The sequence below is a fragment of the Musa acuminata genome, chromosome BXJ2-1 (genome assembly GCF_036884655.1).
Source record: "Musa acuminata AAA Group cultivar baxijiao chromosome BXJ2-1, Cavendish_Baxijiao_AAA, whole genome shotgun sequence".
Lineage (NCBI taxonomy): Eukaryota > Viridiplantae > Streptophyta > Magnoliopsida > Zingiberales > Musaceae > Musa > Musa acuminata.
Genome location: NC_088338.1, coordinates 4,635,307 through 4,649,831, shown reverse-complemented (window position 1 = coordinate 4,649,831; position 14,525 = coordinate 4,635,307). Strand labels below are relative to the sequence as shown.

Here is a 14,525-nt window from a genome sequence, read left to right as displayed (position 1 = left end):
TAAGAATATATTATATAAAAAATTTATAATGTATTGAAAAAGAAGAAGGTCAAAAATTAGAATAGACACGTGGAAAGGATGAGAGAATAACAAATATAATAGACTCTTCATTTTTTTAAAATAAAAAATAAATGCCCTTAAAGAAAATTCAAATAACTTTGATTAATAAATAAAAAGTTAAGAATACTTCAAAAAAAAAAAACTCATAAGCACTAATCGAACTGAGGATCGATAAGAAAATAGCTATTATGAAGTTATAGAGAGTTGAGGGCATTCCAATCCTTTTTTAAGTCCCTCAACAATCTAATCAGATAAAGAACATCAATTATCAAGCAACTTCCTTTCATGGAGGCACAGTAGTCGATAAGCAAACCAAAAACCATTACACAACAATTTTGGAGGAGCAGCAGTGGTTGTCACAATCAGCTTACAAGGAGGTATCACTTTCCATGATTCCAGTAATCAAGCTAGTTTTCAGTTCCCAAGTTACATGGAACTTCTTGGTCGGCAAGGTTTGCTAGCAAGTAACGAATTTTAACAGTCCTTCAGCAAGGTTTGTTCTTTAGCTCAGGTGGCTTCTGACAAAAGAGCTGACCTTCGATCGCTGATGATGATGGAGAAGTCTTGCAACCAGGGCTCTGCAAGTTGATCGAGCTCACTGATAACTGATGGAGGATGGATGGACTCAGCGGACTAGAAGGGGGGCAAACAACTCTGGGTGTCATGTCTGGAAGTTCATGCTCGGCCGTGCCAAAACTATTTAAAGCAATTTGCTCTGAGGCTATCTTGCATGCCCTTGCTAATAAGGAGTCAATATACTTCTGGTAAGCATCCATTCGAATCTGCACATGCTTCTGAACCTGATCAAATAGATGCGTTCAACAATTAGGATGATAGAATCAAGTACTCAATTGGCAGGGATAATGGTTGAGATAGACAAAACAAGCAGATCCATGATTATAGTTGTTTTTTAAGTCCAATGTCCACTCAAGGTTGATTATGTTTCGCTTGAGCAGCAGACGGATGGATTCTTACAAATTACTAGTCCTAGGTACTAATTAAATGTAAACTTACCTCAAGCAAGACAGGGTAGACTCATTAGAGAAACTAATAGATCTATAAGTTGTATAATCACAGCCAAAGAATAAAGATGGACAAAAGCATTCCAAAATACTAAGCACCTTCCTGCATATGCATATGTTTATGACATACATATATAGATATACATGTCCATGTATATATATATATATATATATATATATATATATATATATATATATATATATATATATATATATCTATATATAATATGTGTATATAAGCATGTTTGTGTTTATACAAGCATATAAAATGTGTATATATGTATCCTATGATCACATAAAATAGAAAGTAGGAAAATTTGTTATAACCTGATGTTGCTTAGCAATATTTGTAAAGACTAAAGGCCCAATTTAATAATGTTGGACCAGAAGATGCCTAATTGTTACATTATGCCATAAAAAGAAAATGTTGAAGAACCAAAATGAAAGCAAAGAGAACTAGATTACCTCCACTTGTTCATAGAGTCTTCTTTGCACTTCCATCTGTGCTCGAAGTGCCTCTTTGACTTCCTGACCCCTAAAAGCAAGAGCACAAACCACGTTAGTGTTTTCCGACACCGGAGCCATGCACCATACAATATTTTGAATTATTAATCGATGAAAAACAACTCAAACTTAGGAAGACATGATACTGCTATCTTACTCATTCACATCAGGAGTAGGCACTCTTGGAGACAAAGAACTGCTGCCTGGATTCTCTAAAAGGTAGGAAGCTGAGATTTGGATTGAAAGAATTAAAGACAATGTCAGATAAGGTTCTAGTAAAATTAAATGATTAGTGGAAAGAATAATGAAATAAATGTATATATGTAAAAACAAATCAGGCTTTTGCTAGATCATTTATACTGAATGATAGAAATTTGTGCTCCATATAATTGAGTCCACCAATTTTCTCGTGTAAAAATTGGATATTCCAGATACTACTTTGAGGATGGGTGGTACAAAAGTAACCTCATTCAGGAATTTGTCTTTGCATTCACTTTGAGATTCAATCAGCCGTGTTGTAGTCTCATGTGGCAGCTCACGAGAAACCTTTTTGAAGTAAATGTGTGGCAAGATTTGTTAACAGCATCGAGGCTTTAATAGGGAATTCAAGAGAGTGATTGAGTCTTAAATAAACCAGCTAATTAAGCTTGAACTGAGACAAACTCCAACCAATATAGCATCTACATAGTGAAGACAGGAAATCCGAATGTCTATATCTAACAAAATCATTTGTTGAATTATTTGGAACCTTTTGAAAGCGCAGGTAATGAACAATAAGAGAATTTCAACATAGATAAGAGAAAAGAAGATAAACTTATGGACTCACCATCCTTTGACTGCTCAGTCATTTCTTTACCTGATTGCTTTCCTAGTCTGTATTTCTGGAAACATTAACATGAAACAAGTTACTCTGGAGAAAACAATTAAGAGTTTAGCAACAAAAAGGGCTACATGGAACTTCATGAAATGAATTAATTTTGACATGTCTATCAGTACCTGAAGATGACTCTTGAGGTGAAAAAGAGTGAGTCCTTTAACACCCATTGTCCGCATGATAGCCTTTGGCGTTGCCTCTGTCATAATCATGTTACAGTCAAATGGTAAATTAGAACCAACATTTTACAACCTTGACAAATTTCTAAAATATGACAGAACTAGGTGAGGTATTTAGGGTTCTGTATATCCTATACTCCTGTGATAGCATTGGTAAGTAATGTTGTAAAGAATGTGTATCTATCTACAAAGAGACCAACCATAAAAATGAATGCCTAAATAAAAAGAAAAACATAATATACTCAATAACTACATTATAGCAGAAAACAGAAACTAAATTTTCGTAATTGAAGTTCATTTACATGAGAAATCATGTACAGAACAGTTCTGTAAGCAAACAAACCTCAGAACAAATATTTTGACCATCATAAACAGAGAATGGTACAGTAACAGACCCAAGTTCTCTTTATTCTCATTATGCAGTGAATTAGGGCCAACAAAAGTGAGAACTAATGAGATAAGAAACTCAGTTATATCACTCTTATGCAGTCTATAGTCTACTAACTGCCCAGTATCGATATACAAAATATGCATCCTCTCTCTTCTCGAAATCAATCACATGCAACTTATATTAGTACATAAATACTACACATGATTGATCTTTGGCATAAAGCAAAGAACTGTTTTCCAAAATATTCATTTAATATATTGCTCTTCATATGTTAGTTTAACCAATCTATTCTAATTTTATACTTCTTAGATAATAAGTTTAAATCCAATAATGATTTGTATATTTTATGGATCTCAATGGCAGCAAAAGATCTTTATAGCCTACCCGAAATAGTTGGGACTTTGTTGTTGTAGCATTTGCGTATTTTACATAGTAGATCTGCCATATATAAACAGGGACGATATTTGGGCCTACAACATTATCAGATTCATCATTTCTAGGGCATCTTTGATCTCGTTTTCTGTGGCATGAGTTGTTCATATAAAACAAATTGCAGGATCTATTTAATTTGTCTGCGTAAACAAATCAAACTTCTCAATTCTGATAACTTCCATTTTCTGGAATTATACAAGGGTGTCAAGAGTTCAAAACTCGTTGCAACATAAAGCAATGGCCTACCTGCCATTTGAGTTGAGTGATCCCTCTTAAGAGACAAATTTTGGAGCGGATTCGGGAGGCATCATACTTGAGAAGGACGAACAAGCAACAATATCAAAGAACTCGTAACGGGATCTAGAAGGAAAGCAAGAGCGGCCGCGCCAACCCGTCATTCATGGGACAGTGTCAACGAGTTCTACAGACTAAAGACAAAAAGACGCAAACTTGGTTGCCAATCTAAGAGGAAAACAGTAGGCCACCAAACCATAGATCGTCGGAAGCCACCACACCTTTCGGCCATTAATGGTGGAAAATCATCGAATACTTGGGACTAAAGGCAAAAAGGTACGAACTTTCGGGGCCCCCGAGCTGGGCGACGGCGTCGACGAAGCGCTCATGGAGGTCGGCCGTCCATCGGAGGCGCGGCTTGGGGTCCGCCGTGAGTACCAGGCTGGGGCCGTGTGCATCCTCCGGTGGAATCGAAGCTTCCGGTCGGTGAATCAAGCCAGAAAACATCCTCCTTTCTAGTGGAAAAGCGATCTTGGAAAGGAGGAGAAAGGCAACCGCAGAGAAAGGGGAAAGGTCGAGCCTTTTTGGCTCTTAGCTCCAGTTATATATCATTTTGTCCTCCACGTACTAATTCGAGATGGCATTTGGACCCTTTTTGTGCAGGCAGTGGACCAATAGATAGAAAGCTAGGAGGTTTTTTATATGTATTTTTTTTTTCTCTCTGCTTTTTTTATTGGATAATAGTTGTTGACGGAGATGTGCGATCAAAGAAATTAACGAGAAGAGGACACGATCAAAAGAGTGACTAACAGAAACGAGGACGCTCTCATCTTCTCATCCGAATCGACCCAACGAATCTCAGAATCCGTAAAACCCCAAGATTCGAAGAGAAAACACGACCAAAAGGAGAAAGGAATGGATCTTGGAACGGAATTCTAAAAGGCAGCATGAAAGCGAATCAGGGGAGGGTGCAGGGACCTGCTCGATCGAGCTGATGACCGTCTCGTTTAGCCCTTCGCTGAACGCTTCTGGTCTGTCGAAAGGAAGGGACTGGGATCGCAGACGGGAGCAGCAGCAGAGAGAGCGAGAGCGCGCGCGCGTCGGTGGTGGCGGCTGTGGGAGAGAGAGATGAATGATTCTGGGACTCCTGGGGGGGCCCACCAGTCAAACTAGCATGGGGACCGCGACACCACAAGAACATCGAGGATCTCATCGAGCGGGAATCTTGACGCGAACCCGGTTCGCCGTGCGTCGCGGAACCGTTGAATTGGATCGAATCAAGCATGTATGTTCTCAACTGCTCCTGACTTGACTCTTAGGATCGAGTTCACCGCACACCGGTAAGTAATCACAACAAACAAAAACAAATAATGCTTCAGTTAGATAAATATATAAGCATTATATATATATATATATCTTAATTTTCGTAAATTACATGTATTTACAGCCTTTTCTGTAAGGTTTTCTTCCTATCTGGCTTTCTGCTGAGTTGAACTATGGAGACTGTCGATGATAATTTTGGGCAGTGATTTAGTTAGAAATGAAAGAAAAATAGCTACGAAAATAACTTGATTACGTAAAAAAAAGTTGAACTCCATGGAAAATATTTTCACCGATGGATGTTATGAGAGTCAATTTATACGGATTGGATTGATTGATGATCGAATTTAATATTTGTAAACTTTAGCACATTAAATTTGATAAAATAATTATGATTTTGATGTTTATAAAAATGGAAAACAAAATCCCATTTTTGGCTGTCACAGTGACGACTGGACGGAGTTTTCCTGTGGAGTCTCTTGTCGTTCGCTATAAATGCTCGCTTGTTCCTCTTTTCCACGGCTTCGTCCCTCTTCCACCGCGTCCAGTGTAAGAAAGGGCGGCTCCTTTAGGGCGTCGGCATCGCGATCTCGGCGGAATTCGCCGCCCGATCGCTGTGCTCTGCTGGAATCCGCCTCCGATCTGGCCGGAACCATGGCTTCCGGCAGATACATGGCCTATTCGCCGTCCCCCTCCACCGCACCGCAGTCCCCTCACATCTCCGGCATGCGGTCGGCCAGTAGCGCCCTCGTCGAGCAGGAGAAGTAGGATTCCGCTCTTCCTGATATCCTTCTTGTTCGGAAGAAAGAAAAGATGTGATCTTTCTGCTTCGCGATCGATTTCTTTCGCTTGTTTTGATTTCTTTGGTTTCATCTAGTAGAGTCAGCTATGTTTCTCTTATCTGGTCCTTTCTGGATCGCTGGGAGCTTTTAAAGACTTGATCTTGCTGTGGCTTTAGGGAAGCTTATCCTAATAGAAAGATCTCTCTGTTGTTGTTTGAGCTTTTGATGCTTCTATCGAGCGGGCTGTTGGTGGTATGATCCAAGAATGTTTTGTAGAAAGAGTTTTTCCTTTTCGTTTTTGCGTGTGAATGAGCTTTGGGACATTCAATCGATGCAAGGCTTCATTTTTAGAGTTACTTTTGCAACTTGTATTGGGTTATATGGAAGATCTACTTATTTTGGATGTGAACTTTAAGCTGAGAAAATTTGTATTCTTCGTCTCTGTTAGTTGGCTGGAATCTGGTGCTTTTGATTTCACGAGCGTGGTTAGTTGTTTAGCATACTTCCTGTGAAAAGCGCTTAAATGAGCAGTACTTGCCAGGTACCTAGCGGAGTTGCTAACAGAGCGTCAGAAGCTGAGCCCGTTTATGCTGGTGCTGCCTCACAGCTATCGCTTGCTTAATCAGGGTGAGTTTCTGTTTCTTATGGAAATCAATTTTTTTCCGAACTTGCTTTACGATGGTCTAAAATCCACTACTTCTGTCGGTTCGAATAATTTCATGCCATATAAACCGTTTACTATGCTTCCTCATTCCTGTGTTTGCTTCTCAATTTTGTATGTTATCTTCAGCATCCCCACGTTAACCTTGGTAAATGACAAACCTGTTTGACCCCATCAACTGCTCCTCTCCTGATGAAAGATCTGGGATGTGCAAATGTCATTCATAAGACGAGAGCTTGATAATATTTTTCAGTGAGATGCAAGTAGCATGACTATCTGCCTAGTTTCTTAGTGTCCTAGCTGACATTGTTGATCATTTCAGTTGCTTTTTAAGAAATACTTGGTCATAATGAATGGAAGGATCAAATGTTTGGAATATCTATGTATAAATGTATATCCTATCGTCACACCGTCATATGTTCAAATAGGGAACTATTTGATGTGCTTCTGCTTTTAAAAAAGATCTTAGCAAGAAATAGAAGGCAATAGAATTAATAAGTTATTGATTGGATATAAAACTTAACGTCCTACGGCATTATATCTCATAAATATCTTTCCCAAAAGTTTGTGATGTTCCATAAAAAGGCAATAAACATGGTATATATATATATATATATATATATATATATATATATATATATATATATATATATATATATATATATATATATATATATATATATATATATATACTGTTCCAGGAAGCTGACCAAAAAAAAAAAGAAGATGTTTTTTTTTGTCTATGTGAAGCAATTGAAGAACACTTTATTGTGAAAATAATTGTATCTGATTATCCTACTGGAAAACTGTTTCCTATTAAACATGTACAGAAACTACCCTTCTAGTATGAATTATATTTTGACAAATTATTCCTTGATCTACAACAGTACTAGCTGGACTGATGTAAAAAATATGGTCTTTTGTTGTTGTCTAGAAATGTTGATAACTGCACTTATTTCTAGAAATTGTATTTATCTCTTCTGATAGAACAATCTAAAGGACCTATTTTGAAAATCTGGTTTCTAGACCATCTAAAACCAAACTTTGATTTGACGCATCACTGGACATTGATTCATTGAGCTTTTCAATTCATATGGAATGAATAGTTTCAGCATGAAAATACTGCATGCGTGTCTAGTGATGAGTTTTGATTTATGTGGTGAGTTACTGAGTTTCGGGTGCATGTGCATGCATTACAGACAAAAAGGGTACTGTGTGATCCCTGTTCTGTCTATCACTATGACAACAGTAACTGGGTGTTTCGTATCATAGGCTTGTGGATGCTTTGCATTGCATTAGCTAATGCATGCATTTTGAAAATGCAAGGTGATATTGTTGGCAACTTGTATTAGCAAACGTTGTTTGAGAATGCAACCGAATATCTTGAGATGTTTGGAGTGATGATGCAGAAAGTAAATATAGATGGAGCCCCAAGATTCGTTTGCAAGCATGCATTTATTCATGTGGCTAACTTGGTTGAACGACAAAGTGAGTGATTTACATGCAGATTACAAAAGTAAATGTATGTTTTTGGGAATATGCAAGCTACCAAACACACTTATCATTGCATCAATTATCCAATGTGGGAAAATTTTGGGCTACTAACACAAACAGGTATTAGACTTATAAAAATGGTCTATAACATGACTATCTAGTTCTGTACTTCAGAGTTACAAGATGAGTTGATCGTTATTTTGGAAGTAATGAAAGCCATACATCTAATGTGCTCTGTTTTCTCTGCAGATAATATATCTCTTAACTAGTTTCTTATTGGACTAGCTTAAGCTAATTCTTGTTTTTCTTGTTTTCATACTTGGTGATAGTTTTATGTTGCAAACTTTGACATTTGGATTGGTATGGTTCTGATTGCCTGATCATTTCACCCATGCTTGTCCATTTACTGCTGACTAATTTAGTTTACAAAAGCTAACTGGTAATTTTTGAAATTGAAATTTTGGAGCAGAAATTTTACATTTAACCACGCTGTTGGAGAATGCTTCTCTTTTAGATCAAACTGGGCTTGAACATGGTAGCCCACTAATCAGTGGAGGATTATTTCCAAATGGAAGCACTACTGATATGAATGGCTGGGCATCAGCGTTTCAATCTGAAGTACGGATACTAACCATTAACATGACTCTTCTTTTTTTATCTGGTATGCTGCTTGTGTAATGTGCAACTTACATATTTTGGTGATGTGGAAAGCTAACACAAATTTTCTACCCTGATCCAGATCATCCATTCTTTGTGTACTGTTTGCTATTAATGTAACCGTAGACGTGGTGTCTGTACTTTTGCATTCTCGGCATAGTTATGTGCATCCATCTTAAGTTTAACCTAGTTGTCCAGAACCTTAGCCTCCTTTGTAGTATTATTGATCAATTTGAAGTATCCGATTCTGACAAAATGTGGATTGGTGAGTGGTTAAGGTCACTGAAGCATTCTGGGTCCCACCCTCTTTTAAGCTCATTTTGTTTGACTCAATTACCCAATTGTGTAGAAATGCTAGGCTACATATGATTATGGAGTACAGAAAATAAATATATTTCTCTCTTTTTCATTGATCTATTATAAAATCAGGTTGATTGTCTCCTTATTTGCATTAACCAACCAAGTATTTGCATTTGTTGTTTGTTTTAGTAACTTACCTTGGTTTTCCAGCTTTAGGTTTCTGCATCTGGAAGATATTATGAAAAAGATACATCATTTTTATTTGTTTTCATGTGAACTTGGGATGTCACCATTGTCTGTCAAATGACCCACTGTTACTTTCATAGTCAAAAAAATTTTGGCATTTTTTGTTGTTTACTATTTTCTTACTTTATGAAGTTAATGTATGTTCCATGGCCTCATATAACTAAATGTGTTGTCCTTAGCTTTTGTTGTGAGTCGATGGATTTCATTTGTGATGGTTTTTGCTTGTATCCTGCAGAGATTGGGTATATTACAGCCTTCATCAGGGAATGGGTGGGTTGGGCCACAAGGCAGCTCCTCTGGTCTTGTTGTGAAGAGAACTATTAGAGTGGATATTCCAGTTGACCAATACCCTAATGTATGCCACAGCTTCTTTCTTCTCAACTGTATATCAAAAATGCATATTACATGAGATTTGTCTTTTAATGGTTGAGCAGTACAACTTTGTTGGTCGGCTCCTTGGTCCTAGAGGAAACTCTCTCAAGCGAGTTGAAGCAAATACTGGTTGTCGTGTTCTAATTAGGGGGCGGGGCAGCATTAAAGATCCTGCACGGGTAATCATTTCCTTACAGCTGTTTGTACTTGTGCATCGAGCATGCATTCATGCTACTGTGATAACAGATCCACTTAGACAAAATTTATAAAGTTACAAGATTCGACACTGCTTGCTCTTTAGTCATTGTCATTCTGTGACTATCAGATGTGGCCAGGTCTTGTATATTATTTTTATGTATAGCGTGATGTTTTAGCAAACACCGCCAATGTCGGTCTCTAGTTCGGATGAAAAAGATTGAGGGTTGTGTTAGGTCATTGACAACCAGCCTAAAACTATGTCAGATTTCATGAACATGGATCTTAACTGATTGCAGCAAATGATCCATATAGCCAACCCCAAATAGTTGAGACTTATGATCTTGTTGTTGTTGTTGTAGCTAGATGTTTTAATAATAGCTCAAAAAGTTCATGGTTTTGCCCAACTAGTATCATCATCTAGAGAACTATAGAAGCTTGTTTAGCTTAGGTTAATGAAATGTTCTTAGTAGTTTAAAGATGCTTCTGCACTCAAGTTCCTTCTCTCATTCTGCTCTATCAGTAAAGATAACTTGAATTATTCTAGAATAACAACCTTCTTTTGTCTCGGCCAGACCTGCCTGCATTTTGCTGTCATTAGTATTTTAGCCATTGTGTTCGATTAGATATGGTCACAGGAGGTACCTTTGAAGTTAGTGTTTAAGGATGCTAAAACTTCAAAATAAATATGATGTCATAGCGAGGTGTGAATGACCATTTCTTGGATACTATTATGTCTATGATTTCTGAGGCTAATTGAAATTTGGGTGTAGGTTCATGTCAGTATATTATTCAGCTCAGCTCAGCAATTCAATAAATTCTTTGAACTTGAATCTTCTTTAGAAGATACTACATGTAATTTTCACTTCTTTAAATTATACATTTTGCTATGTTTTTTCTTGCCACATTACACTATTATCTTCTTAACAAATACTTCAATTGTTTGTGTTTTTAGTTATTTGCATACCATTTACTTGGAGCAAATTTTAGCATTTAGGGTAAAGAAATTTCTTTAAGACCATGGAACTTGTTAAAGTTTTGGGAACGGATTGGGTCTCAGATTTTGGAGTCTGTTGTAGTATGCTGATGCCCAATTTAAGCGGGCGAGCAATGGTTCTTCAGTTAAATGTTCTTTTGGATTTATGTTGGTTCCAATTTAGACTTTATATTTTTCTCGATATTGCTTTTTATTATCATCTTAAGGAAAAGGAAGACAATAAGGTGGATTCCATACTCGTATGGGTGGATAGTTGACATTTAGTAAAGTTGCTTGCATACTAGTGTGGATGGATACTTGACATTTAGTTTCTTTTTCATGCTTCCTATAATTTTATGGTGCATTCCTGGCTTCAGTGATGTTTATGAAACCATATTGTATGCATGTGTCTCTTGTATGATTGTGTCAATTGTCATAATAGTCACTGGATCTACATCGTCTATCATGTATAGGAGGAGATGATGAGGGGGAAACCAGGGTATGAACATCTGAATGAGCCCCTTCACATTCTTGTAGAAGCGGACATGCCAGTTGAAATTGTTGATGCTCGCTTGTTGCAAGCCCGCGAAATACTCAAAGATATGCTGAAGCCTGTGGTACTGCTCGACTCTCATTCATGGAGTTCAATGTTGTTAATGTTCTAGAAAAAAGGACTGTTTCTTTTTCCTACTTTTCCTCTAGAGGATTCAGTTATATTATAGTCATTTCACATTGTTCCCCATCCTAATGCAGGATGAGTCGGTAGACTTCTTTAAGAAGCAGCAGCTGCGAGAGCTAGCCATGCTTAATGGTACCCTCCGTGATGAAGGCTCTCACACATCAGGGTCCGCCTCCCCTTTCCATAACAGCCTTGGCTTGAAGAGAGCCAAGACGAGGGGGTAAACTGAGATTGTCATTTAGCTGTCCCTGCTATGAGTGTCTGTTTTATCTTTGATAGTCATGTGCTGGTTAGTGTTAGCCATGCTTTGACTAAGGCATGGCTCTAACTATGGTTATGTCAGTGTCTTTCTGCTGGAGGGGGAAGATAGGGTTGTGGAGTTTGCATATATATGTGCCCTAGTCAGGAACAAAGGCCATGTTACTTTGACGCAATGTGTGATTACAATTTTGGTACTAGTCCGGGGGTGTATAGAAGAATCAGTGAACACGCCTTTAACCATGGTCATCTTAAAATGTCTTCCTTCCGGGAAGAGAAGCTTTTGTTTAGATTGTCAGATATGAATCCATGTAGTTAAAACACTGTTTTGTGTGATTACAGTTTTGATGTTAGTGTGGAGGTATATGGAATAATCAGTCAGGTCTATATGTACAAATAGTGAGTTGGTATTCCCTCTAAGCAGATCTTCGTCATCAGAGTGCCGTCGTTATGGATTCTTTAAGTTGTATTTGGACTATTTGGTCATAATGTTCTTAGTTTTGTGGCTGTTAATAAGTCTCCTGGACACTGCTTGTTTATGTTTTGACAATGTTAGTGCATTTTTATGGACCATCTGTTGATGCCAATCCTGTGATTGATGCAACCATTTTTGCCAGTAGTATGACATGTTTGATCACCTCAGAATTCACAAGTAAACCAGTGAGAATGTTGAATCTGACCTCCAACTCATAAGCAATCACTTCATGTCTTTATTCCTTTAGCTGGTGGATGTGTTGTTACCAAACTCTGGAAAGGAACTCTCTTTTACTTTGGCTAGTGAAGCTTCACAAGATAAAGCAGGCAACAGAGGTGGAAGGTAAAATGGATGGATGCTGGCCTGCTGTAAATGCAGCATGAGATGAAGCTCTCTCAATATAATTGCAGTACCCTTGTTAAAAGCAAATTACATGAACTTGACAACAATATTAATTGCCAAGTCTAAGATATATGCTCATCTCCTATCCTGAAGAGTTCATCAATGTATTGGGAGTGTGAAGTTGACATGAGCCATCTATGGCTAGTTGGAGAAGCAGAGTCTGAAGGAAGTTCCTTCGTGGGAGAGACAAATCGATGCGGAGAAACCACCAAGAAATGTTCATCTCGGATGGTGGTGTCCAATAATATCATTTCTTGATGTGGTCAGCATGCAGAGTGTGCATTTGCTTACCATCATAGCTACAAAAAGTAAGTTTCTGAAGTTGTTCGAGTATATCTTCCTAACATACTTGATCTTGAATTTTGTACAACCGCGATCGAAGAAATTAATGAAGTCAAACTCATTGCATGACGAGTAATTGCAAGCGGGGCTATAAGCATATCGAGTGCTTAGGCAAACACCCTTCGTGGAAGAGATGCAGAAGAATTCACATGATAAAAAGCAAATAACTTTTGTTGAAATACCAGTAACATAGTCTCGGTGAAGGTAAGAATGAGCTTTACAATATTGGTGGTGATGCAGTCAGCTGGTGCAGTGACTACCACTGTGATCGATACCAGTAACAATCTACTCAGTCCAAACAGGGAGGATTCCTTGAGCTGCCAATCTCTTCTTCACCCAGAAAACTACTAGTTTGGCATTAATTCTCTTTTCATCGATGAGAAAGGGTTCAACCGTGCTAACTCCCGAGCCATACGACGACAAGGAGAACCCTTTAGGACCTGCAGCAGGCGGGGGAGAAAGCCAGTGAGTTCTTGGGTTGCCACAATGGAGGAGGACATGACACCGAGAGAGAGAGAGAGAGAGAGAGAGAGAGAGAGAGAGGTGGTACCTGTCAAGACTCCGTTGGGGAAGAAGGCCCAAAAGGAGTAAGGAATGCCTTTCTTTAGGAAGGATCCTTCAAGCTGTTAATTTTCATTGGCCACAATAGAAATCACTCTTAGCAAGAATTTAAGCAGGATGTTCGTTTAACACCGAATTTAACGCTATGTGCACTGAAAGCTTCTTCTTTGATGATACAGGGAAAGGGAGATGCAAAAAAAGATGATCCATTGTCTTGATTTAGATGAGGTGTTTGTGGAAACCATTTCTTATCTATGGGTCTCACATCAAATATGAGAAGAACAATTTAGTTTTGCTTCTTTAGTCCACATTAGCACTAAGAAAATTAGGCCTGTGATCCAATTAAAATATTGTGGAATGGTTCGGAGAATCACTGACCCTGTTATCCTGAAAGGAGATTTCAATCTCCGAGACATCTTCTTGGGCCTCAAGACACTCCTTCAGCGAAGGAATCACCTCCTCTTCCATCATCTCCGGCAATGGCCTCACGGGGGGTTTCTTGGGCTTCCCAGGAGCATCATTTGCTGCTGCTGGTGCTTCTGCCTTGGTCGCCACCTCTTGTTTCTTCACATCAGTAACTATTACAAACAAATCACAGCAACTCAGCTGTTGGCCTAAACAACAAATCAAACTTCTCCCCAAGAGCTGTAGTTATCGATCATACATATGAGCACAGGCGTGTTCACTGCAATCACTACTACCTCTTACCTCCATGAAACAGGAAATCAATTGAAGCAGCTAAATCACAAGTACCTGCAGCAGTGGAGGACTCTTGTATGGCTGAGCACACAACGGTGCCATGGGTGAGCATGATTCTTCCTGGCTCTTGTCGACGATAGCCAACCATTGAAGCCCTTGAGAAGATGGAAAAGCCTGCATCCATCACCTGCCTTGTCAAGGCGCTGTGAATGTTGATGGACTGACAGGCCATGGTGAAGAAGGCCAGATGACAGGGAGCTCCAGTAGTTTCACAAGTGTGAAATAAAGAGTATTTGAATTGGCTGTGAGGTGTGCAATGGATTGGAATTGTTTCCACTGGCAAGAGAAGAGGAAGGGAGGGCAGGGCTCAGCCTTCTGCAAGTAGGATGCTATCCTCCACAAGTGTTATC

At 38.5% G+C, this 14,525-nt stretch overlaps 3 protein-coding genes across 7 annotated transcripts; 1 reads left to right on the top strand and 2 right to left on the bottom strand.

The window, feature by feature from the left end:
• Positions 1–325: 325 nt before the first annotated feature.
• LOC103984085 (protein PHR1-LIKE 2) lies at positions 326–4,912 on the bottom strand. Of its 4 annotated transcripts, none has more exons than XM_009401533.3 (6): positions 4,675–4,912; positions 2,583–2,659; positions 2,413–2,467; positions 1,744–1,813; positions 1,548–1,617; positions 326–860 (listed from the first exon to the last, which is right to left on the bottom strand). In XM_009401533.3, the coding sequence occupies exons 1-6, from the start codon at positions 4,907–4,909 to the stop codon at positions 546–548; spliced, it is 822 nt and encodes a 273-aa protein (XP_009399808.2). In that variant the 5' UTR covers positions 4,910–4,912; the 3' UTR covers positions 326–545. The 4 variants fall into 4 exon arrangements, with proteins under 4 accessions (XP_009399808.2, XP_064948580.1, XP_064948581.1 ...); XM_065092508.1 differs by having other exon boundaries at positions 2,443–2,467; XM_065092509.1 differs by lacking the exon at positions 4,675–4,912 and adding an exon at positions 4,041–4,327 and having other exon boundaries at positions 2,443–2,467.
• A 569-nt stretch (positions 4,913–5,481) lies between these two features.
• LOC135598540 (KH domain-containing protein At5g56140-like) lies at positions 5,482–12,209 on the top strand. Of its 2 annotated transcripts, none has more exons than XM_065092507.1 (7): positions 5,482–5,780; positions 6,340–6,425; positions 8,468–8,571; positions 9,392–9,511; positions 9,591–9,707; positions 11,173–11,316; positions 11,453–12,209. In XM_065092507.1, exons 1-7 carry the CDS (start codon positions 5,512–5,514, stop codon positions 11,600–11,602), a joined length of 990 nt encoding a protein of 329 aa, XP_064948579.1. In that variant the 5' UTR covers positions 5,482–5,511; the 3' UTR covers positions 11,603–12,209. The 2 variants fall into 2 exon arrangements, with proteins under 2 accessions (XP_064948579.1, XP_064948578.1); XM_065092506.1 differs by having other exon boundaries at positions 8,423–8,571.
• Positions 12,210–13,005: 796 nt separating this feature from the next.
• On the bottom strand, positions 13,006–14,525 carry LOC103984127 (uncharacterized). The gene is made up of 4 exons (XM_009401564.3): positions 14,170–14,525; positions 13,795–13,994; positions 13,406–13,478; positions 13,006–13,295 (listed from the first exon to the last, which is right to left on the bottom strand). The coding sequence occupies exons 1-4, from the start codon at positions 14,345–14,347 to the stop codon at positions 13,141–13,143; spliced, it is 606 nt and encodes a 201-aa protein (XP_009399839.2). The 5' UTR covers positions 14,348–14,525; the 3' UTR covers positions 13,006–13,140.

What these genes read in the sequence shown, in the direction of transcription:
- LOC103984085 (XM_009401533.3), bottom strand. Translation starts at nt 4,909, where the DNA reads ATGAGATCCTCGATGTTCTTGTGGTGTCGCGGTCCCCATGCTAGTTTG. An exon ending in ACCTCAAGAGTCATCTTCAG is followed by an intron (nt 2,468 to 2,582) that starts GTACTGATAGAC and finishes TAATGTTTCCAG; the next exon opens with AAATACAGACTAGGAAAGCA. An exon ending in CCTACTCCTGATGTGAATGA is followed by an intron (nt 1,618 to 1,743) that starts GTAAGATAGCAG and finishes TCTTGCTTTTAG; the next exon opens with GGGTCAGGAAGTCAAAGAGG.
- LOC135598540 (XM_065092506.1), top strand. Translation starts at nt 5,512, where the DNA reads ATGCTCGCTTGTTCCTCTTTTCCACGGCTTCGTCCCTCTTCCACCGCG. An exon ending in CATCAGCGTTTCAATCTGAA is followed by an intron (nt 8,572 to 9,391) that starts GTACGGATACTA and finishes TGTATCCTGCAG; the next exon opens with AGATTGGGTATATTACAGCC. An exon ending in CAGTTGACCAATACCCTAAT is followed by an intron (nt 9,512 to 9,590) that starts GTATGCCACAGC and finishes ATGGTTGAGCAG; the next exon opens with TACAACTTTGTTGGTCGGCT.
- LOC103984127 (XM_009401564.3), bottom strand. Translation starts at nt 14,347, where the DNA reads ATGGCCTGTCAGTCCATCAACATTCACAGCGCCTTGACAAGGCAGGTG. An exon ending in AGAGTCCTCCACTGCTGCAG is followed by an intron (nt 13,995 to 14,169) that starts GTACTTGTGATT and finishes TGTTTGTAATAG; the next exon opens with TTACTGATGTGAAGAAACAA. An exon ending in TCTCCTTTCAGGATAACAGG is followed by an intron (nt 13,479 to 13,794) that starts GTCAGTGATTCT and finishes GAAAATTAACAG; the next exon opens with CTTGAAGGATCCTTCCTAAA.